This window comes from Procambarus clarkii, chromosome 76 (genome assembly GCF_040958095.1).
Source record: "Procambarus clarkii isolate CNS0578487 chromosome 76, FALCON_Pclarkii_2.0, whole genome shotgun sequence".
NCBI lineage: Eukaryota > Metazoa > Arthropoda > Malacostraca > Decapoda > Cambaridae > Procambarus > Procambarus clarkii.
This window is the reverse complement of record NC_091225.1, coordinates 12,554,482-12,579,491: the sequence shown is the minus strand read 5'-3', so window position 1 is coordinate 12,579,491 and position 25,010 is coordinate 12,554,482. Positions and strand designations below refer to the sequence as shown.

At 45.0% G+C, this 25,010-nt stretch overlaps 1 protein-coding gene across 1 annotated transcript in view; it reads left to right on the top strand.

The window, feature by feature from the left end:
* LOC123771427 (WD repeat-containing protein 47) overlaps nt 1-25,010 on the top strand; it is a 369,075-nt gene that overhangs the window by 139,203 nt on the left and 204,862 nt on the right. Inside the window, exon 7 of the mRNA XM_045763929.2 lies at nt 7,562-7,664. Coding sequence (XP_045619885.1) covers nt 7,562-7,664 — 103 coding nt within the window. The remainder of the gene's footprint in view (nt 1-7,561; nt 7,665-25,010) is intronic.

Genomic DNA, 25,010 nt, shown 5'->3' with positions numbered 1-25,010 from the left:
AACATCAGTGCTGTGAGCTCATGCTGCGTGCGTCAGGCTTGGTAGCTCACTCAATACTGAGGCCCCTAACACCTGGGAATTTGGCCCACGATTTATAAAAAAATGGCGTCTGTTTACAAGAGCCCTGATGAAGGTGTGGTGAACCCCGTGTATCCGCAGGCTGTTTAAATCTTGCGTAGTACTCCAATACATCATATGATGTGGAGCGCAAGTTACTGCAAGTCACTGAACACATCATATGATGTGTTGCGCAGTTAAAGGGTTAATCTGTTTATTATTAAAACTGAATTTGCTGAAATCTCCTCCCTTAGGATTCTGGACTGGTTGTGCAGGTCTTCTTTCCATGCTTGTCAGAACTTCAATTAGGTTGTGATCTGAGTCCAGATATTTGTAATCATTATTTTCCTGATCAATTCATCATTATTTGTTCAAATGATGTCTGGCAGGATGATGTTTGGGGTTGGATTTGTGAGGTTTTCCAAGCAGTGTTCTATTTTTATTAGTTGGTCTTTAACCACCGTGGTGCACGTACTTAACCCTCAAACCGCGCATATCATATATAAATGATATCAGTGACAAAACTGAAACCGCGCACATCATTTATATATGATTTCGTGTCTAGCGCTATAATTTAAATGCCCCGCCTGGGATAGGGGCAGCTATAGTACAGCCACGACCGATAGTTGCCAGATGCCACCTAGAAAAAAAATCCAGGCCAACATTCTTGGGTGTTACAGCGTCAGTATTGAGCAAGCCACCAAGGCTGGCGCACGCAGCACGAGCTCACAGCACCGCTGTTCAGCTTGTGACCACAGCATCGCCTACAAATACCATAATATAAATGATACTGCTATTATTTAGCAGTGATATTATTACTGAAGCCCCCTGACTGTGATAAAACTGAGCAGGATTCTGATAATAGCAGGATTGTGGTGATATTTAGCGCTGTGCTCCATGGAGGGAGGAGTAAGGCTGTGGAGGGAGTGTTGTGGCGTCGTTTTCTGACTGTGTGTGGCCACCATTTATTGACTGTACTCACCATACCAGCTTAGTGGTTCGCTATGGTGAACACAAATGTAGATACTTATATATAACGTGTGTATAGTGTGAGATAACAGCGAGAGTAGGAGGTTGGGAGCCGCCATTTTGGTGAGGGAGGAGCGTCGTCTGCACGACTTGGCATGTTGTTTACTGATGGCCACTATGGTCTTTGGGCACCATACCAGCATATTTGTACAGGTATGGTGAATAAAACAGGTAGATACTTATATATAATGTGTGTATATAGCGTAATAACACCACAAACAATATTGTTGGAGGACAAATATTAGTGCATCTGGCCTTGAGGGCGGCCGCCAATCAGCTGACTGTGTGAGTAATTACCTAAGTGTAGTTACAGGATGAGAGCTACGCTCGTGGTGTCCCGTCTTCCCAGCACTCTTTGTCATATAACGCTTTGAAACTACTGACGGTCTTGGCCTCCATCACCTTCTCATTTAACTTGTTAGCTACATCTTTGTGCCTTTACTCACCATACAAGCTTAGATGTACAGTTATGGTGAACAAAACATGTAAATACGTATATATAACGTCTGTGTATAGTGAATAAATACAGAAACAGTATTGTGGGAAGTGAATGAGGGTGAGTGAGGTGGTGTTGAGGGAGGGAGTGGCAGTGAGTGGCTCGCTGGTGTTTGGCTGTCACTCCTCGTTGTTTTTTGACTCACAAGACCAACTTAGTAGTTCGTCATGGTGTACAAAACATGCAGATACTTGTATATAACTTGTGTATATAGTGTAACAACAGCAAAACTATTTGTTTATTGTTTTATGAACATAATAATTGAATCACTAATATGCACACCATAATTTTGAGTACAGCAATGGTTCACACATTTTATAATATAAATATACCACAATTCACTGTATGGAATAATATTACTGCAAAAAAAAACAAAAACAAAATTAAATCAGAGATATTGAAATAATTAGGAAATAATATATTTGTGGCAACTGCCGTCTGACAGCTCGGGCGGAGTAGACCTCATCTGGCGAAGGCTCTGCTCTGCTCTGCTTTTTTTGCCACACCCTATTGCGGCTAAAATATGCCACCTACGATTTTTTTGTTATTTTTTCCGTGATCAGGAAACAAAAATGAACACTTCTATAAGACGAAAGAATTTATTATTTTTTTTTTTTTTCCGCCTGTGGGTGTGAATTCCATTTGGGCCCCCTAGCAGTTTGAGGGTTAAAATAAGACATTCCCTCCGTGCGCTGAAAATGAATTCTTTCCAACAAATTATTTTATCTTATGTTGTTTTTTTTGAGATATATACAAGAGTTGTTACATTCTTGTACAGCCACTAGTACGCGTAGCGTTTCGGGCAAGTCCTTAATCCTACGGTCCCTGGAATACGATCCCCTGCCGCGAAGAATCGTTTTTTCATCCAAGTACACATTTTACTGTTGCGTTAAACAGAGGCTACAGTTAAGGAATTGCGCCCAGTAAATCCTCCCCGGTCAGGATACGAACCCATGACATAGCGCTCGCGGAACGCCAGGCGAGTGTCTTACCACTACACCACGGAGACTGCGATTGTTAAAAAATCAGAGACTAATTTGTTAAAATGCAGTCTCTGATCACAGGAAATTAAAAAAATATGTTGTATGTGACATACTTTAGCCACGAAGGAGCTGAGAAGTTCAGCAAATTATGGGCGCTGAGCGATGGAGCGCTCAAGGTCAGTAGGCCCGCCACCCTGTGAGGGCGGCAGTTGCTGCGAATATAATTGTTCACAATTATTTTGATGTTTCTCATTCATTTCTTCTCTGGTTTTTTCTGTAATATTCTTCAAAAGTGTGTAATTAGTGGAATTTATATACAGTAGTTCAATGTGTGGGACATTGCTATGCTCAAAATTATGGGGCTCATATTTGTGACATGTAAATTATATTCTACAATCAATCAAACAGTATTTTTGCTGTTACTACACTATATACACATGTTGCATATACCTATCTACATGTGTTCACCATAACGAACCACTAAGGTGGTATGGTGAGTGAAAACAACAAGAGTGGCCGCAACACAGCAGCTAGCAAACACCTCCTCCCTCCCTCCTTCAACACCTTACTTGCCAACATTCATCCTCCCACCATACTGTTATTGTATTTATTACACTATATACACACATTATATACAAGTATCTACATGCAGATGAGGAGTCACAATAACGTGGCTGAAATATGTTGACCAAACCACCTGCTTTTAATGCTGCTGGTGTCTACTATATTTCCTGTTCGTCTTGTCCTCTCCAGTACTTTGGTGAAACTGATGGTAGACTTAATGACAGACTTAAAGAACACAAAAGAAGTGTTAAGTCTGCAGACACAAACAATGCTCTCTTCTGTCATGTGAGGGATTCTAATCATCCTATTAATTGGTCTTCCTCCAAAATAATTTTTCCTGCCCCTACACAGACGCCGTCTTGTTGAATCGGCTCTAATACACAACGTACCCAGCATAAACTTGAGTCTTGGCTTAGTTGCTAATGATTCTTCCCTTTCACAGTATATACTCAAATGCTCTTAATTTTCTAACAAACGTGACCTAACAAAGCTTACCCTTCCATTTATCTTTCTTTTCTCATTCCTTCTTTTTTTTTCTTTCCCTCCTTTTCTCTTACGATCCCTTGCTTATTCCTATTACTATCCCCTTCTTATTCCTATTACTACCCCTTCTTATTGTGTAGGATTGGGTGGTTATAAATAGGAGCGGCCTCGAATGGGCCAATAGGCCTTCTGCAGTTACCTTTGTTCTTATGTTCTTATTCCTATTACTGTCTCCTTTATTACACCTTACCATTTATACCTTATGCCTTGCTTTTTCTTCCTCTAAGATTTTCTTCTCCTCGCCTCTCTCTTGGCTATTTATTGCCTTCCCCTCCTTCCCTCATCACAATCGACTTGAGAATGGTCCAGGACATACCAAAACATCGTCGTCCCCTCACTTTCTAGTGTGTGGGTTGGTCAACAAGTATCTACATGTTTTATTCACCATAACTGCACAACTAAGCTGTTATGGTGTCCAAACAACATAGTGGTCACAAAAAACTGCATGACAAGTGACAAAGCATCTAGCAGATAACAGCCTGCCTCACTCCCTCACCAAAAATGGCTCCTCCCGACATTCTCCTTTTGCTGTTATTACACTATATATACACACATTATATATAAGTATCTACATTTGTGTTCACCATAGCAAACCACTAAGCTGATATAGTGAGTCCAGATAATAACAGGTGGCCACACAGAGTCAGCAGACAATGCCACCTCTCCTTCCCTCCCTCCCTCACCAACATTACTCCTCCCACTAAACTATGCACATCGCCAATTCTCACCACAATTCTGCTATTATCAGAATCCTGGTCACTAAATCCTGCAAGTGAATAATTTTCTACAAGTTTATTTTGTAAAGGAACATGAGAAGTCGTTTGAAGATTCTTAGATGAACGAAACAATGGCAGTGTGCTGTGGCTAGTGCTGTGAACATTTTGAACAGCATTGTGTTCACTGATATCTGAACAATGTATAGTCTTGATCACAGTCAGGCTCTTTTGTAATACTATCATGGCTAAATAATACCAGTTACATATATGTTTTGACATTTTTAGCCGATGCTGTGGTCACAAGCTGAACAGCAGTGCTGTTAGCTCATGCTACATGCACCAGCATTGATGGCTCACTCAGTACTGAGGCTCTCACACCCGGGAATGTTACCCACAATTAAAAAAAAAAAAGCTGTCTGTTTACTTGAGCTCTGAGGAAGCTGATGTGAACCCTGTGTAGGCGCTGGAGTTTTGAATCCTAGGCTATACCTATGAGCGCCCTGAGGTGCTCTGCGCAGTATGGTGGTTAAACTGCTGAGGATTTGCCACCGGTGACCTGTACAAGGACAATAACTACATTTAAGATATCTATTTTGATTATCAGCACTTCCACCATATCGTTTGTGGTGGTTTAGCAGCTTAGTACAGATGAGTGTGTGTGTCTTTGCTGTACGAGCTGACCCCACCCTGTAGCCTGTGTTTCCTGTTACATCTGAAAAGATTGTACTCTGACATCCATATTTCACCATCATGGTAGTCCTTTGTATGGGTTTCCATTAGGGCTGCAACACTGCATTTGCTTCATGTAGGAGGCCATCTGTAAAATGAACTTTGTTAGATTTGCATGTTTTTATACCCTGGATGTTGGCAATTAAAAATGATGTTATCATGTTTGTGGAATTGCTGGATGCTTTACTTGATGTTAATATCTGAAGCTCTGGTAGGGAAGGCCACTGTGTTTGTGTCCTGACTAGCATTTGACCGAGTTGGTGGAAGAGTCTGGACATTTTTTAGCCATTATTCTCCTCTCTCTCTTGCTAAAAAATCAGACTGGTCTATATAGTTGTGGCTGTTTTCATAGTTCCGGTCTGTCAGTTTTATTCGCCTGGTACCTCTTGTATGAAAAGCTGGACATTCCCTGTTTAAGCATTCTTTCCTATCTAAAGAGTTCTTGCAAAGGTCTGGGTGAAAAAATTCACAGCTTACGATACATTTACTCATACTAAGGAGGTTTCTGCACTTTCTAGGGTGATCATTATCTTGGTTATCTTGAGATGATTTTGGGGCGTAACGTCCCCGCGGCCAGGTCCTCGACCATGCCTCCTTTTTGTTACACACCCCCCAGGAAGCAGCCAATAGCAGCTGTCTTACCTCCCAGGTACCTATTTACTGCTAGGTGAACAAGCGCATCAGGATAAAAGAAACTGCCCATTTGTTTCCGCCTCCACCAGTGATTGAACCCGGAACCTCAGGACTATAAACCCCGAGCATTGTCCACTCGGCTGTCAGGCCCCTACTTCGTACTATCGTATTTACATATTCCCTTTGTTCTTCCCAATATCCCATGTTCACAGGTACCCCGTTTTTAATATCGACAGGTATTGGGTCCTCATTTGTTTCCCTTTACCAGAGACCACACTCTGCTGTGTACTGGGGTGAACAAGCACCCTAGGGTACTGGGTTGAACAAACACCCTAAGGTACTGGGGTGAACAAACACCCTAGGGTACTGGGGTGAACAAACACCCTAGGGTACTGGGGTGAACAAACACCCTAGGGTACTGGGATGAACAAACACCCTAGGGTACTGGGTTGAACAAGCACCCTAGGGTACTGGGGTGAACAAACACCCTAGGGTACTGGGGTGAACAAACACCCTAGGGTACTGGGATGAACAAACACCCTAGGGTACTGGGTTGAACAAGCACCCTAGGGTACTGGGTTGAACAAACACCCTAGGGTACTGGGGTGAACAAACACCCTAGGGTACTGGGGTGAACAAACACCCTAGGGTACTAGGGTGATCAAACATCCTATGGTACTAACCTAAGATTAAACGGACACTGTTTATCCAAGTTTAAGAACAAATAAGTGTGATTGTGAAGCCTTACTGGTGTGTTGGGTTTTATTAAAGCATTAATATAAGCTCAGTGATAGTTACTGGCTTGTCTTGTCTTGTCTTGTGCTGAGCTTGGTGCAATGCCTCATGTGCCGAATGCTTTCACTCGCTGTAAAGGAGAGCGTATAAATAGGTTCGCTTTATAAGGGCAGTATCAAAGACCAAATTTTTATATTGGCATGCGATTGTTTATTTTCTTTGTGTAAAGGTTGACGAACTGAGTGAGAAGTTGTGTTTGAGCAGATCTAATATGTGAACAAATTTTGAATGACCTAAGTGGAAAATGTGTATGGACCATTTTACTAATTGTAAAGATTGATAATAATTATTAAGTTTTTAATAATTAATGTTTCATTATTTATTTAGTTTTTGCACATTATTTGGTTTTTGGCCACTCAGATTTGTTGGACTGATACAGAAAAAAGCTTTGACGGTTATAAGCTTTGAGAAGTAATATGCTTGTAATATGCTGCACACTTAAGAGACGAAGTTTAGTCTCTGTTGCAACGTGTTTGACACAAGCCTCGTCCTGCTCACTGTTTGGCATGAAACAAGGCACATACTCTTATTCTTTGTAGTTTCCTGTATAATATAAAACATGCACAATGTAATCACAATAACCTGATGTATCAGTGGTCATTGAGGCAATGTGATGGGATTGAACTTGCATCTCCCGCAGACTTTGAGGGAGTTCAATCCCATCACGTTGCCCCAGTACTGTCTCGTATAAAATGTGTTATTCAGTTAATGTGCCATTCAGGCTATGTTTAGATGTTATAAAAGTCCAAAGTTGTTTAATTATGACTTGTTTACCAGCTGTGATAGTGTGGATCAATAGTGCTCAATGTCATCAATGTGATACAAAATTCATGGTTTTTGTGTTAAGGAAGTTAAACGTGAAATACTGTATTGTATTATAAGCTACAAAGCTATAAATGTACATTATATTTGTCTTAGCTTTAAAAAAATTTGTCTCTAAATTTAATAATAACTTTAATTATTATTTGCTTTAATTGGATTGTTAAAGGTGACACACGTGTTCTCTACATTGGTAGGATGATGGCAGGTGTGGTCCCACCTCCCATGGCAGCGCCCAATGACACTGTCAACCCAGCCGCTCAGCCTCCTCCATACCTCCACCCGTATGACTCTGTCAAGGTAAATGCTATTTACAGTTCTTTATCTCATATTTTTACATGCGTAACAAACTTCAATGATAATATCAATGAATGCTTTGATTTCCATTATGTCATTAGGATTGAGAGTTTGGAAGTGGTAATTCACTGCTCGAGCAGTTTAACCCTCAAACCGCGCATATCATATATAAATGATATCAGTGACAAAACCGAAACCGGGCACATCATTTATATATGATTTCGTGTCTAGCGCTATAATTTAAACGCCCCGCCTGGGATAAGGGCAGCTATAGTACAGCCACGACCGATAGTTGCCAGATGCCACCTAGAAAAAAAATCCAGGCCAACATTCTTGGGTGTTACAGTGTCAGTATTGAGCAAGCCACCAAGGCTGGCGCACGCAGCACGTGCTCACAGCACCGCTGTTCAGCTTGTGACCACAGCATCGCCTACAAATACCATAATATAAATGATACTGCTATTATTTAGCAGTGATAGTATTACTGAAGCCCCCTGACTGTGATAAAACTGACCAGGATTCTGATAATAGCAGGATTGTGGTGATATTTAGCGCTGTGCTCCATGGAGGGAGGAGTAAGGCTGTGGGAGGGAGGGTTGTGGCATCGTTTTTTGACTGTGTGTGGCCACCATTTATTGACTGCACTCACCATACCAGCTTAGTGGTTCGATATGGTGAACACAAATGTAGATACTTATATATAACGTGTGTATAGTGTGAGATAACAGCGAGAGGAGTAGGTTGGGAGCCGCCATTATGGTGAGGGAGGAGCGTCGTCTGCACGACTTGGCATGTTGTTTACTGATGGCCAATATGGTCTTTGGGCACCATACCAGCTTATTTGTTCAGGTATGGTGAATAAAACAGGTAGATACTTATATATAATGTGTGTATATAGCGTAATAACACAACAAACAATATTGTTGAAGGACAAATATTAGTGTGTCTGGCCTTGAGGGCGGCCGCCGATCAGCTGACTGTGTGAGTAGCTACGTCTTATGGCCTTTACTCACCATACAAGCTTAGATGTACAGTTATGGTGAACAAAACATGTAAATACGTATATATAACGTCTGTGTATAGTGAATAAATACAGAAAGAGTATTGTGGGAGGTGAATGAGGGTGAGTGAGGTGGTGTGGAGGTTGGGAGTGGCAGTGAGTGGCTCGCTGGTGTTTGGCGGTCACTCCTCGTTGGTTTTTGACTCACAAGACCAACTTAGTAGTTCGTTATGGTGTACAAAACATGCAAATACTTATATATAACCTGTGTATATAGTGTAACAACAGCAAAACTATTTGTTTATTGTTTTATGAACATAATAATTGAATCACTAATATACACACCATAATTTTGAGTACAGCGATGGTTCACACATTTTATAATATAAATATACCACAATTCACTGTATGGAATAATATTACTGCAAAAAAACTAAAAAAAATCAATCGGACATTGAAATAATTAGGTAATAATATATTTGTGGCAACTGCCGTCTGACAGCTCGGGCGGAGTAGACCTCGTCTGGCGAAGGCTCTGCCAACGCCCCTTTTTTGCCACACTTCCCTACCTTATTGCGGCTAAAATATGCCACCTACGATTTTTTTGTTATTTTTTCCGTGATCAGGGAACAAAAATGAACACTTCTATAAGACGAAAGAATTTTTTGGATTTTTGTTTTTGTTGCGCCTGTGGGTGTGAATTCCATTTGGGTCCCTAGCGGTTTGAGGGTTAAAGGTAAGATGCCATACTATGATGATTATTGTTTTCAAGTTAAACTGAGTTAGCCATATACATTGGCCAAATATCTGTAATGAAGTTATTGCAATATTTTGCAAATAATTTCTGCACTGGCAGACATTTACTACATTTATCTAATAAAGATAATATGGCAATTATCCACCATAGTGGTGTGATACAGAATGTGTGTGGGCAGACATCCTCCTGTTTAGGTATTACTTATAGCAACGATGTGGACCATTTTACATAAAGTGACATAATGGACCATTAGAAAGTAGAATGTGGTGCTTCTGTGCAATAATACTAAATTCAATTATCTAATTGTTACAGCAGTTCAGTGGTATCTCAGTTTACAAATTTAATCCGTTCCCAGAGTAAGCCAAAAATTTGTAAACCGAAGCGAATTTTCCCATAAGAAATAATGTAAATTGAATTAATCCGTTCCTTACTCCCCAAAAAATTTACTTCAAAGTAAATTTGATATCTAATTCACCCAAATCTTTAGTACTAAAGTATGTACTGTACAAGTTTTTACTTACCTTTATTGATGACTTTTGTTGGCATATGGAAGACGGTGAGGAGGGGGAAAGGAGGAGAGGTGTTAGTGTTTGGAAGGGGAGTCCTGTTCCATTATAACATCAAGCAGTAATGACTTCTCTGGGCTACGCTCTCTGACACGTTTTGCCTGCATACCACTAGGACCTGCTTGTGGCTCACTGCTTGATTTTCTCACTAAAAATTGATCAATTCGGGATTGTTTTTCCCTTCATTTTAACACTTGTCTGCAGCGAGGCATCACATTGTCAATGAAAAGGTTAATGCAACGGCCTACTACAGCTTGCTCTGGGTGAGTCGTTTCAACAAAAGTTTGCATTTCTTCCCATAGTCTACACCATTTCCTCATTGTTAAGGAAGAGACATTCTGTACTGCCTCCTCCCTGAAGAAATTTCCTCAGCGGCCTCTTGTTGCTGCTGCTTGTGAAGGGCTATGAGTTCTTCAGTGGTTAGTCCTTCGCTGTGTTCCTTCACCAACTCCTCCACGTAGCACCATCCAACTCCAAGCCCAATATCCGGCCCAGAGTAACAATTTCCTCAACAATAGGCCATTCAGGTTCAGGCTCAAACCCCTCAAAGTCGAGTTCTGAAACACATTCAGGCCACAATTTTCTCCAGCCAGAGATCAGGATTCTTTGAGTCACTTCTTGCCAGGCTTTGTCAATGAGTTTTAACCCTTGTGTTGCTAAGGGCTATTTGGCCATTGTCACCAACAAGCGCATAACAAAAAATAAAAAATTCTTTTAAACCTGTTAATTTGTGTTCCCTGATCACGGAAAAAGTAATAACATTGTAAGTGGCATATTTTGCCTGCTATAAGGCGGGGAAGTCTGGCAAAAAAAGAGGCGCTGACTCAGCATGCGTCCGAAGCGGTCTGCTCGGCCCCAGCTGTCAGGCAGGAGTGGCCACAAAGAGATAATTACCTAGTTATAAGAGATAATTACCTCCTGCTGTTGCTCTGGGGTCTGACCAGTGGGCCCCTTCCCTTCCGGCTCTTTAGGCTGCCCCAGCTTTTTCTTGTGAGGCTGGGGCTTTGGGGGATGACTCGGCCCCGGGGCCTGGAGAGGGGGTTCCTGGGGTTGGGGGGGCCTTGGGCTCCGTTGGACTCCGCTTGGATTTTCTGTCCTTCTGAGAGGGGCCTACTGTTGCAAGGAGTGGGATTTTCTTTTCCCCCTTCTGCGTACGATTTGGACTTGGGTTCTGCTCCTTCCCGGGTTTGGTTCTGTGTCCCTGTGGATTCTTCGGTTCCATCTTTCCGGAGGTTTTTGGCTTCCCGCATCTCGCCACCTGAGGTATGGTCAGCCATTGCGGCTTAACTCCTGTGTGACCCGCAGTATGCCTCCATAATAGTTCCTTCTTCGTTCAGGTTTGGATCATCGTGTCCTTACTGGGTGCATTATGAGGTTCTGGGTCATCCTGGCTTGCAGACTGCCCCTTGTTTTCGTTGGATGCTTGGGACTCATTCTGTCGGACACACGCGTGTGAGTGGCGCAAAGCGTTGACGGTGGTCCAAGTTTACCTGGGGAGCAATTTTGCGCATCTTAACCCTTAAACTGCGCATGGCGTATATATATGCCATAGGGTGCCAGGCATGATTCAAATGGCCCGCGGCTACATGGGGTTCACATCATCTTCCTCAGGGCTCTTGTAAACAGACGCCATGTTTAAAACAAATCGTCGGCAATATTCTCCAGTGTGAGAGCCACAGTACTGTTGGAGCAACCATGGCTGGCGCACGCAGCTTGAGCTAACAGCATTGCTGTTCAGCTTGTGACCACAGCATCGCCTAAAAATGTCAACATAAATATGTAACTTCTATTATTTAGCGATGACAGTATTACAGATGACCCCTGACTGTGATAAAAATGACCAGGATTATGATAATAGCAGGATTGTTAGCGCTGTGTGGGAGGAGTAATGCTGAGGGAGGGAGATAGCGTCATTTACTGACTGTGTGGTCACCTGTTGTTGTCTGCATTCACTATACCAGCTCAGTGGTTCTCAATGGTGAACACAAATGTAGATAATTATATATAATGTGTGTATTAGTGTAATAACAGCAAAAGGATTATGTTGGAAGAAGCCATTTGGGTGTCGGAGGTGGCATCGTCTGCATGACTTGTCTAGCTAGGTAGAGGGTGGCCATTATGCTCTTTGGGCACCCTACAAGCTTAGGTGTACAGTTACGGTGCATACAACATGTAGATACTTATTACACTTGTGACGGGAAGGTGTTGGAGTGTAGATGTTCGGCAGTCTTCCAATGGCAGGTGTCAATGCCTGGTCACATTTACAAAAAAAAAGATAGACTGCTTGCCTGTTGTCTGTGGTAAGTGAGAGGGCGGAACACGTAAAACACAAAGTATGAACAATGAAACTTTAATATATACTTTAAACATAAATGAAAATAAAAAGACATGTCCTGTGGCAATGAATAGTGCAATTTAACACTTTCGCGCTTTCGATTAGAGATAACTCGTCACTGGTTTTTCTTACGATTCCGCATAACTGCCTACTTTTCTCGTCAATCGAAAAAATATTTCTATAAATTCCATTTTTTAACCGAAATGGATGGGGATACTTTTGTTTTGTAGAGAATTTATTTGCGAATTTTTTGGTACCAGAATGAATATTATATCACATAAACTTCTATGAGTAAAAAAAAAATATACAAAGTATGTTTGGGGGTGTGGCGAGCGTGTGGCAGTGGGGTTCCCTTTAGCTGTTGATATATCCAACACGTGGGAAATATTTGTATGTGTTATGTATATGTCTGTGTAGGGAATTTTACTGCGATCACTGTCATACAAATTATAAAATGTTTCAACAAGTATAAACATGACAAACATCAAACGAACGAAAACAATGCGTTCGTTTCTGCCGCGAACGCATACTGAGCGACGTGGTTCTATATTTGGCGCTTCTCTTACACATGCTTTGTACAAATGTTATACAGTTCATCTTATAGAAAATTTTATTGCGAACACATTGGTATAAAAAAGAAATACGTACATAGAAAAGTAGGGTCAGGAAACGTATAAACTTTCCAAGCATGATTCCCCCCCTGTGTTTTCGCCAGTGCGCTCGCGGCTAACTACTCTCCACTTCACACACTCTTGCGGGTGGGCAATTACCTATATTAAACATTCATATGCATATGTCCGTGTAGAGAATTTTATTGCGATTCCAATGATACCAAAATTAGCGATGTAGGACAACTGTAGCCTTCGCAACCATTAAGAGAGTGGAAACATTTTGTTGCTGTTTGGCGCTCTCGGCGAGTGATCTGCATAGTTTTTTATTTGGTGTTGATACTCCTTATGCTTGGGCGGCATTTTATAGGTATGCTCTTATAGACAATTTCATTGCGAACACAGTGACACCAAATGTAAATACGTGCGCCTTCAATTATTGTCAGGACAGTCAAAAGAGTGTACACTTTTTCGGTCTTACCGCGTAGGCGCGCGAAGTGCCAAAAGCATCTGGGGTATTGTTTTTTTTTGAGCGCCGAGAGCGCGAAAGTGTTAAATAACGAAGAGAAATGCAAAAACACAATAGATTAAATAATATAATGGTGAAATGGTGCTGAGAATATTGGTTATGGCTGAGACCTCCCTTAGTATACAAAAGCCAGAGAGAGATGTCAACTCTTAGAGCACAAAGAATATTCTGAAGTTGATGGCTGGTCCAGGCTCAGACGTCGACTCAGGTAGATGGCGCTGAGGTGCAGTGTGCAGGTGTGCAGTCGGCGAGTCACCAATCAGGAGCAGGCAGGCTGGGATGGGTAGTTGGCTGGTTGACGACGAGCCGGCGTAGAGGGAGTGTGGAGTAGGGGGGTTTAGGGTACGTTTTGCCTCCTGGTCAAAACATTTTGTGCTACCGGTGACGTATCTTGAATGTAGCATCTTATACTTGTAAACTTAACGTAACTTTAGGTAGGAAAGAGCAGGCTCAATCTCTCTTGAAAGAGATTATCGTCACACACTATATACACACATTATATATAACACCACAAACAGTATTGCTGGGGGAGAAATTTTAGTGCGCCTGACCTTGAGTGAGGGAGGGAGGCAGCCGCCATCTGTCTGTGTGTATAGTGTATAGTCTATTAGTGCCTAAACTAACTATATCAGCTTAGTTGTGGTGAACAAAACATGTAGATACTTATATATAATGTGTGTATATAGTGTAATAACAGCAAAATTATTTGTTTATTGTTTTATGAACATAATAATTGAATCACTAATATGCACACCATACTTTTGAGTATAGTGATGATTCACATATTTTATTATATAAATCCATCACCCTACACACTATTGAATAATATTACTGCAAAAAACTAAGAAAAAATCAATCAGAGACATTGAAATAATTAGGTAATAATATCTTTGTGGCAACTCCCACCTAACAGCTCAGGTGATGCTGACAGCCTCTGATGACTGCTCTGTCAACGCCCACATTTTGCCAGACTTCCTCGGCCTATTGCGCCCAAAATATGTCGCCTACGATTTTTTTTTTTTTAGTTTTCCCGTGCTGAGGGAACACAAATTAACATTTTTAGAAAACGAAAAAAAAATTAAAAAAAAAAAAATTCTTGCACACAGGGGTATAAATCTCCTCAGGACCCTTAGCAGCTTAAGGGTTAATTAGTGCCTTTTCGCTCCTGCCCTTTTGCGGGATATTGGTGCGGTTCAACTTCATGTGCAGGTTCCTTCCTTGTCAGCTGCGCTTGTAATTACCTAAGTGTAGTTACAGGATGAGAGCTAAGCTCGTGGTGTCCCGTCTTCCCAGCACTCGCTTTGTCATATAACGTCATATAACGCTTTGAAACTACTGACGGTCTTGGCCTCCACCACCTTCTCACTTAACTTGTTCCAACCGTCTACCACTCTATTTGCGAAGGTGAATTTTCTTATATTTCTTCGGCATCTGTGTTTAGCTAGTTTATATCTATGACCTCTTGTTCTTGAAGTGCCAGGTCTCAGGAAATCTTCCTGTCGATTTTATCAATTCCTGTTACTATTTTGTATGTAGTGATCATATCACCTCTTTTTCTTCTGTCTTCTAGTTTTGACATGTTTAATGCTTCTAACCTCTCTTCGTAGCTCTTACCCTTCAGTTCTGGGAGCCACTTAGTAGCATGTCTGCACCTTTTCCAGTTTGTTGATGTGCTTCTTAAGATTTGGGCACCACACAACAGCTGCATATTCTAGCTTTGGCCTAATAAAAGTCATGAACAATTTCTTTAGTATATCGCCATCCATGTAATTAAATGCAATTCTGAAGTTAGAAAGCATAGCATAGGCTCCTTGCACAATATTCTTTATGTGGTCCTCAGGTGATAGTTTTCTATCTAGAACCACCCCTAGATCTCTTTCTTTATCAGAATTCTTTAAAGATTTCTCACATAATATATAGGTTGTGTGGGGTCTATGTTCTCCTATTCCACATTCCATAACATGACATTTATTAACATTAAATTCCATTTGCCAAGTGGTGCTCCATATACTTATTTTGTCCAGGTCTTCTTGAAGGGCATGACAATCATCTAAATTTCTTATCCTTCCTATTATCTTAGCATCATCAGCAAACATGTTCATATAATTCTGTATACCAACTGGTAGATCATTTATGTAGACAATAAACATCACTGGTGCAAGAACTGAACCCTGTGGTACTCCACTTGTGACATTTCTCCATTCCGATACATTGCCTCTGATTACTGCCCTCATTTTTCTATCAGTCTGAACATTTTTCATCCATGATAGAAGCTTACCTGTCACCCCTCCAATATTTTCCAGTTTCCAGAACAACCTCTTATGTGGAACTCTGTCGAAAGCCTTTTTTAGGTTCAGATAGATGCAGTCAACCCAACCATCTCTTTCCTGTAATATCTCTGTGGCTTGATCATAGAAACTGAGTAAATTCGATACACAGGATCTTCCAGATCGAAAACCATACTGTCTGTCTGATATTATATCATTTCTCTCCAGGTGTTCTACCCATTTAGTTTTGATTAGCTTTTCCAATACTTTCACTATTACACTTGTCAATGATACAGGTCTATAATTGAGGGGGTCTTCCCTGCTGCCACTTTTGTAGATTGGAACTATGTTAGCCTGTTTCTACACGTCTGCTACGATTCCTGTACACAGGGATGCCTGAAAGATCAGGTGAAGTGGAATGCTGAGCTCAGATGCACATTCTCTCAGAACCCATGGTGAAACTCCATCTGGGCCAGCTGCTTTGTTCTTACCGAGCTCCTTTAGCATATTTTCCACTTCATCTCTAGGCACCTCTATCAGCTCTATGTTGTTCTCTGGAATTCTTATTGTGTCTGGTTCTCTGAAGATTTCATTTTGTACAAACACACTTTGGAACTTTTCATTTAATGTTTCACACATTTCCTTTTCATTTTCCATGAATCTGTTTCCCATTTTCAACCTCTGGATATTGTCCTTTACCTGCAATTTGTTGTTTATGAATTTGTAGAATAGGCCCGGTTCTGTTTTACATTTATCCGCTATCCCTTTTTCAAAATTTCTTTCTGCCTCTCTCCTTACTGCTGTATAGTTGTTTCTCGCATCTTTGTATCGCTGGTATGTTTGGGGGTTTGGCCTCTTCCTATACTGATTCCATTTTTGTGTCTTTTGGTCTCTTGCCCTCTCACAATTTCTGTCGAACCAATCCTGTTTTCTGGCCCTGCATCTCTGTTTTGGTATAAATTTTTTTGTGCCTTTATCATATATTTCACAAAACTTGACATACATCTCATTCACTTCCTTGCCTAGCATCAAGTCTGTCCAATTATACTCACTAAAAAAATTTCTAAGGTCACCATAATGTCCTCTCCTGAAGTCTGGTTTTTCAACTGCTTCAACCTCCTTATTTTCTTCCAGCTTATAACGCATTGCATACTTTATTCCCAAAAAGACATGGTCACTTTTACCCAAGGGAGGAAGGTACTGAATGTCAAATATCTCTTCCTCCTTCCTGGTAAATATCAAATCTAGCATGGAGGGAATGTCCCCTTTCCTCATCCTCGTAGCTTGTTTAACATGTTGATACAAGAATGTTTCCAGGATGAGGTCTACAAATTTACAGGTCCAAAAATCTTCTGTTTTAGCTTCAAATGCTTCCCAGTCTATGGATTTCAAGTTGAAGTCACCGACTATCAACAGTTGTGATCTATCGTTATCCGCTCTCGCTATAATCTCTCTCATTATTGTTATAAGACCTTCACGTTTACTATCTAGCTCCTCCTTTGACCATGTGCTGCTTGGCGGTGGACTATATGCATTTATTATCATTAGTTTATCATCCTCATGGCAGATCTCTAGTGCTATTATGTCAACTTCTTGTGGATTGGCAGTCATTATTTCGTTCACCTTTAGGTGTTCTTTCACCAGCACAGCAACGCCACCGCCTTTCCTAATTTTTCTGTCCCGTCTCCAAATTGAGTAGCCCCTTGGGAATATGACCTCATTTAAAATAGCATCTTCAAGTTTTGTCTCTTTTTTTTTTTTTGTCTTTGTGGCTGAGGACTTACGCTCTCGTGGCTTTTTGACTTCGGATTGGCTTGCAGAGGATGTAGAGGTGCTTGGGACCGTTTCTGGGTCTGGCATTTTAGTCTCGGCTGCTCGTGCGTCGTCTGCTCTTGTTGCTGTTTGCGTCGATCGTGAGAGAGGCATTGCTGCGGTTTTTCACTGCGCATTTCGCGTGTCGACAGGCTGTACTCGCTTCCTCCTTGGAATCTGCTTGGGCCATGGTTCTTAGATTGTCTTCTCCTATTCCTATGCTTTTTGAAACCTCTGCGGTTGAGTGTTATTCAGGCGACTTCTTCCTCTTGCCGCCTTATGTCTGAATTGTTGGTGCTCCGGGGGAACCGGGGGGGGTTCCTTCCAGGTGGAGTCTTGCCAGGGCTCGCGGTTCTGTTCGTTGAGTTACCACTTTCCATGTCTCCCGTTTGGGTTGAATCTGGCACCTCGCGTGTTCACACGCCTTACCTGGGTCGTGGTAGCCCGTCTGTATCTGTTAGGTGTTCGGGTGTTAGCTTACCTCAATGACTGACTGGTTTGTGTTTCCAGTCAGTCCGTGTGTCTGCTCGCCAAGGATTTGGTGCTTTCCTAGCTCGCCGGGTTCGGGTTCCTGGTGAACTGGAGGAAGTCCCATCTGGTTCTCTCCCAGGTTTAGTCCTGGCTGGGTTTTGTGTGGGACTCTTGGGCCACTTCCTTGTCTCTTCCTTTGGCGTCTCTCCTGCTGCTGCGGTCCCGCCTGTGCTTGTTTCTGGGGGTCTCCCGGGTCATCCGGCGGTTGCTCGAGGGTCTGTGCCGGAGCCTGAACTTTGCGATGTTGGTCTACCCGGCGGGTTGGGTTTGGCTTCGTCGGCTGTTCTGGTTCCTTTGGGGACATCCCTTCTGCCTCTCTTGCGATCGCTGGGTTCATCCCCCGAGGGCTTTGTGTCGGCTGCTGCGTCGCCAGCTTCCTCTTTGGGTTTTTCAGGGGTTCTGTGCCTTGGCGTCTACCCGAGCCCTCGCTCAATGTGTTCACAGACGCATCGTCTCTCAGCTGGGGCTTTGTGACCAGTGCTCACCAGGCCGGCCAGGGGCGGTGGGGTCCGTCTTTCCATCTGTCGGGCTCACAGCATGATGCGAGAGTTCGCGGCAGTGTGGTTTGCGCTTCGGAGGGTTCGGGTCAAATGCGGATCAACAATCCGGCTCCATTCGGCCTGCTCCCAGGTGGTTCATTGCCTGAACCGAGGGGGTTCGATGCGATCCTTGGCTCTTTGGGGTTGGTCGCTTCGGGTGACTCGTCTGCTGAATTCTCGGGCTTTGGCTCTCCTGGCGGTTCACGTCCGAGGGGTGTCCAATGTCCTAGCGAACAGCCTGTCCCAGTTCGTTTCCCCTGTCCACGGAATGGACGGTCGACGCCGGCTCATTCAGTTGGCTGCCCCAGACGTTCAGGCGCCCGGAGGTGGACCTCTTCGCGTCAGTATGGTCGAGGCGTCTTCCTGTATATGTGGTGCCCTTCCCCCGACTGTGAGGCTGTCGGGATAGATGCCTTTCGGCAGGACTGGTCGAGGTGGGGGTTCCTGTACCTCTTTTCCCCGGTTCAGCTGTTGCTCCAGGTTCTGGCTCGCTTGGAGACTTACAGGGGTGAGTAGTCCTCTTGGCCCCTTGGTGGCCGGCCCAGCCATGGTTTCAAGCGCTGCTTGCCCGGTGTCCGTACCCGGAGGTTTTTCCGCGGCTCTGCCTCTTTCAGGAAATCGGCCCGATCCGGTACGAGACTGGTTCGCTCTTCTCCTCGAGTCTTCGCGTTTGGTATTTTTGACTCGTTTTTATTAGGTTGAACGTTAGCACTGACTCTTTTGGGACCCATGGCGTGATATATAATAAAGTGGATCCTCGATTTACGATGGTACTGTTATCCGTTCCCAGAGACGTATCGTAAGTGGAAACGATTTTTCCCACAAGGAATAAAGGGATTTGAATTAATCCATTCCACACCCTCAAAAATATTAACTTAAAAATATATTTTATACTGAATACAATTTTTATACTGAACTACAATACAGTACTGTACATATATTTATCTTACCTTTATGGAGGACTCTTGATGGTGTATAGAAGATGGTGATGAGGGGGGGAGGAGGAGAGGTTACTGTTTGGACGGGGGGTCCCCTTCCATTGTGACATTAGGCAGTGAGGACTTCTCTGGGGTACACATTGGCACGTTTTGCCTGCTTACCACTAGGACCTGCTTCTGGCTCACTGCTTGATTTTCTCACTAGAAATCATTCCATTGAAGATTGTTTTTTCCTTCTTTGCAACATTTGTCTGTAATGAGGCATCACATTGTCATTAATAAGATCAATGCAGCGGCCTGCTACAGCTTTATCTGGGCGATTCTTTTCAGCAAAACTTTGCAGTTATTCACATACTGGACACATTTTCTTAATTAATGAGGAAGGGACATCCTCTCCTGCCGCCACCTCCTCCTCCCCAGAAGATTTGTTGTACTGCCTAGCTAGTTTAACAAGATGAGTACCATTTTCATGTTTACGAATGATCTCTTGTTTTTCCTCTAACGTCATTCTTACATGTGTTTTCATATGTTGAACCTTACCACTGACTTTCTTGGGACCCATGGCGTGATATATAATAATCAGTTTTATGTTGAAAAAGCAAAAAATCACCACAAAAATGGAATTTCTTATAAGCATGATCGTCACTAAGCGGGCGGCTCAAGTAAACTGAGGCAGGTCGGTCCACGTGACCGGGAACCATGCGCTCAGTCGACCCGAACATGTATCAACGAATATCGTTAGTCGAAGTAACTCAAAATTATCGTAAGTTGAGGTGCCTCTGTAATTACATTTATGTTCAAAAAACATAAAATCACCAAAATAATGGAATTTCTTACAAGCGTGATCATCAATAAGTGCACGGCTCTGGTAGACTGAGGCAGGTCTGCCCGCATGACCAGGAACCATGCTTTTGGTCGACCCGGACACGTATCAACGAATATCGTTGGTTGACGACATTATCGTAAGTCGAGTCGCATTTTCTGATCAAATTTATATCGTAACTCAAAATTATTGTAAGTCGGGGCAATCTTAAGTTGAGGTGTCACTGTACTTAGGTATGGTGGAAACGAGGAAGTTATACAAAATGCAAGGTACAAGACATATAACTGTAAATATAACTGATACTGTATCAACACAAGCGTGGCAGATTTTGAAAGTCCTTTACAATATGTATACAGTAGTTACCTAAGTGTAGTTACAGGATGAGAGCTACGCTCGTGGTGTCCCGTCTTCCCAGCACTCTAGCATATGTTTCATTACATTCAACGCTGGTTTTCTGTGGGGAGCCCCTTCGACTTCGCGGAGCTAACTACCCACAGAGGAAAAAACTAAGGGACATACCCAGGAGGCGGTCGCTGCCCACTCCTCAACTTGAAGTCGAGACAACTGGCTGCAACCGCCGATTCAAAGAAACACAGGCTCGACTAGGCCCAGGAACGTTCACAAGGTAACAAGCAGCCAGGACCCTGTTTGACCACCAAAAGCCCCGTGCCCGAATGTCAGCCCACGACATGTTGTAAAGGACGGCAGCAAGAGCAGCGAACTTACGAACGTCATGGGCATGGACGGGGATTGACTGCAGACTGGCTAACCTTAATAATTCTGTGGACGACCTGGGAGACCCACACCCGCGAACAGGGAAGAAGAGAAACCGGATCAACCCAAAGCGCGCCCTTGGACACAGAAGGTGCACAAATAACGGCGAAGAGCCACAACCGGACACAAAACATGATGCACCCCCTGCCTAACCAACGAAGCATCCAAAACCCAGGGACCCCTCCAGAAAGCAGCATTCTCATTCTATGCCAGAAAAGAAGGAGACCGCTGCAACGAACAAAACCATCACGAAGACCGAAAGAGCAGAAACCCCTGCGCCGGAGGAGAGCAAGAAGCTCACCAACCCGACCCCCAGAGTCTCAGGCGGCGCACAAGCAGGCCAGAGGTGAAACAATGCTCGAGACAGTTTGCAAAATGGTGCAGAAGTAACATCGATACTGAAAGGAAGCTTAAGCGGCTCCACCAGCACCGCTCAATGCGAGGCAACAGTGTTAGGCATAAGGTGACAGTCCTGGAACAACCAAGAGAGAAAGGACAACATGACCCTAACAGAAAGCGAAGTGCAACGACGAAGACGCAGGAAGAAACGGAAGGACCGCCAGGAAACTTCGTACTGCCGCCGAGACGTTAACAAGGAAGCCACCTGATCACCATAGAGATGATGATGAACTCGAGTCAAAAATGCCATACGCGAAGACTCGAGGAGAATGTCGAACCAGCCACGTGACGTTCTGGTTCGATCTGCTGGAAAAGGCAGAGCCGTGAGAAAACCTCCGGGTACGGACACCGAGCAAGCAGCGCCTGAAACCATGGCTGGGCTGGCCACCACGGTGCCAAGAGGACAACTCTCCCTTGGTAAGTTTTCAAGTGAGTCAGGACCTGGAGCAACAGCTGAACCGGGGAAAAGAGGTACAGGAATCCCCACCTCGACCAGTCCTGCCAAAAGGCATAGACCCCGATGGCCCTGCAGTCGGGGAAGGGCGCAACATACAGGGGGAAGGCGCCTAGACCATGCCGACGCAAAGAGGTCCACCTTGGGGCGACCGAACGTCCAGCAAAGCCAACAGAAGGAGTCGGCGTCGACCATCCATTTTATGGAGAGGGGAACGAAACGGGACAGGCCGTCGGCCAAGACGTTGGACACGCCCCTGCATGTGAATAGCCAGGAGAGCCAAACCCCGAGAACTCAGCAGACAAGTCACCCGAAGCGACCAGCGCCAAAGAGCCAAGGACCACATCGACCCCCCCCCTCCCACTGTTTAGACAATGAACCACCGGGGAGCAGTCTGAATGGAGCCGGATTGTTGATCCATGGGCAACCCGAACCTTCCGAAGAGCAAACCACACCACCGCGAACTCCCACACCGTGCTGTGGACTCAACGGAAGAACAGACCCTACTGTCCCTGGCCCGCCTGGTGAGCACCGGTCACAAAACCCCAGCCGAGAGTCGACGTGTCTGTGAACACATTGAGGGAGGGCTCGGGTAGCCGCCAAGGCACTGAACCCCGAAACACCCGAAGAGGAAGCCAGCGATGCAGCAGCCGACGCAAGGCCCCTGGGGTCTGAACCCAGCGATCGCGAGAGAGGTGGAAGGGACGTCTCCGAAGGAACCAGAACAGCCGACGAAGCCAAACCTGACCCGGCGGGTAGCGGGTAGTTCAGACTTGCACACAGACCCTCAAGCAACCGCTGGGTGACCCGGGAGCCCCCCAGAAACAGGCGCAAGCGGGACTGCAGCCACAGGAGAGACTCCGGAGGGAGAGACAAGGAAGCGGTCCGAGAGTCCCACACAAGACCCGGCCATGTTTGAACCTAGGAGGGAACCAAATGGGACTTCCTCCAGTTTACCAAGAACCTGAACTCGGCGAGCTGTGAAAGAACCAAATCCCTGGCTAGCAGACAACTGGACCGACCGGCTATGAGCTAAAACCAGCCAGTCGTCGAGGTAGGCCAACACCGAACACCTAAGAGACGCAGACGGGCCACAATGACCCATGTAAGGCATGTGAATATGCGAGGTGCCAGGTTCAATCCGAACAGGAGACAATGAAAGCGGTAACCTTAACGCCCCACAACAAACCCGAGCCAGTCCCTGATCCCCGGATGAATCGGGACGTGCCAATAAGTGTCCCTGAGGTCCAGGGACACCATCCAACCGCCTGGCTCCAACAGCAGTTGAACCTGGGATAGTGTACTCATCCGAAAGGAGGGGCAATGAACCCAGGGGTTCAAACGGGACAAGTCCAGAATGAACTGCAGGTCCGCACAGTCCCGTTTCGGTACTGGGAACAGGCGAGAAACCCATCTGAGGGATGTCGTCGTTTCGACCACGTCCAAGCAAACCCACTCCAAGTTTACCTGACAGAGCGCAAAGGAAGAGGCCTGCCCCGCCAGCCCTGAACTTTCTGAAGGAGGAGGGGCCACCCAACACTACCGCAGGTCAAAAGAAACTAACCGAAACGCCCACAAATCGTGGACCCAAGTGTGAGCGAACAGCGCAAGCCTCCCCCCCATCGCCCCATCAATCGGGTGTACTGCGAAAGGGCCGGCGCCCCTTATGAGACCCAGAACCTCGCACAGAGCAACCACCACACTGACCAGACGAAGGCGGGACAGAAGGTGGCGCCGAACCCGAACTGGGCACCTGTGGCCTATTACGACGAGAAAAACCCCAAGCCCTGGCACGACTCTTCCGGGAAGGCCCCCCCCCCCTCCCCTGGGCCCTTGGAGAACCAACAAGTCAGACATAGGTCGACAAGTAGCCGAAGCAGGCTAAATATACTGTTCCATGGCAGAATCTCAAAAAGCAGAGGACAAAAAGGCGTAGACATCCTAAGAGCCAGGGCCTAGGATGATTCCAGGGAGGAGGCAAGCACCGCCTGCCGACACGCGAGCCGGGAAGCATAGAACAGGGAATCTGCATCCTGCAGGATCGGCGCAAACAGCTTCAGCAAGGCAGCCGGCAGGCGGGCTGCCGAGCCCAAGGCACCAGACCCAGGGACGGCCCAAAGCGCCCCTACATCCTCCTCAAGCCAGACCGAAGACTACTCCAGGAGGGAAAAGAAACACAAGGCCGAATCGAAAATCGCTCTTGTTCTCTCGCATGTCCTCAGCAACCTGCGCAGTCGAGAGGGAGGGAACCTGCACATAAAGCTGCACCACGCTCACATCCCTGGGAAGGGCAGGGGCAAACAAGCACTCATTGAGGTGCTCCAGGTCACCCCCCAGGAAAACCTGAACTACCGTTGCAGCCTCGCGCCACTCAAGTGTGTGGGTACGGCAGAATGAATGCCAAGCCTCCAACACAAAGACAGGACAGTCCACTAGCCAGGACAACTCCGGAACCTCATAACGGACCCAGAAAGGGAACGAATTCCCAAACCTGAATGAAGACGCATCCATCACCTAGGCGTAATCCGAGTCACGCAGGAAGTAAGCCACAAGGGCTGACTGCACCGCAGAAGGTTGGATGCGAGAAGCTGAAAACCTACGGAAGGACGGAACCGACGCACCCAGGGGGACACGGAACCGAACTTGGGGGAGGGGCAGACACCAAATCCAATTCGTACGCAGAGGGGGGAAAAGAGAACCCCACTCCTTGTAACAACAAGCCTCGCTCAGAGGGTAGAAAAACTCAGGCAGGGTTCAGCGTGGCCTAAGGCCCCAAAGTCAGCCCCTCCGCCTCGGGATCCTCCTCCACAGGACCCGGGGTCGAGTCATCTCCCAAAGCACCGGCCTCAAACGACAAGGCCGGTGCCACCGTGTAAGCCGAACGGAAGGGGGTTCACTGGTAAGACCCGGTGGTGGCAGGGAGACTAGACTCGAATGCCTCCGTCGCCACACTGGAAGGGGCATTCCCGAGACTGCCCGAGCCTCTAGACCATTTAAACCCTGCTACATCTCCGAAA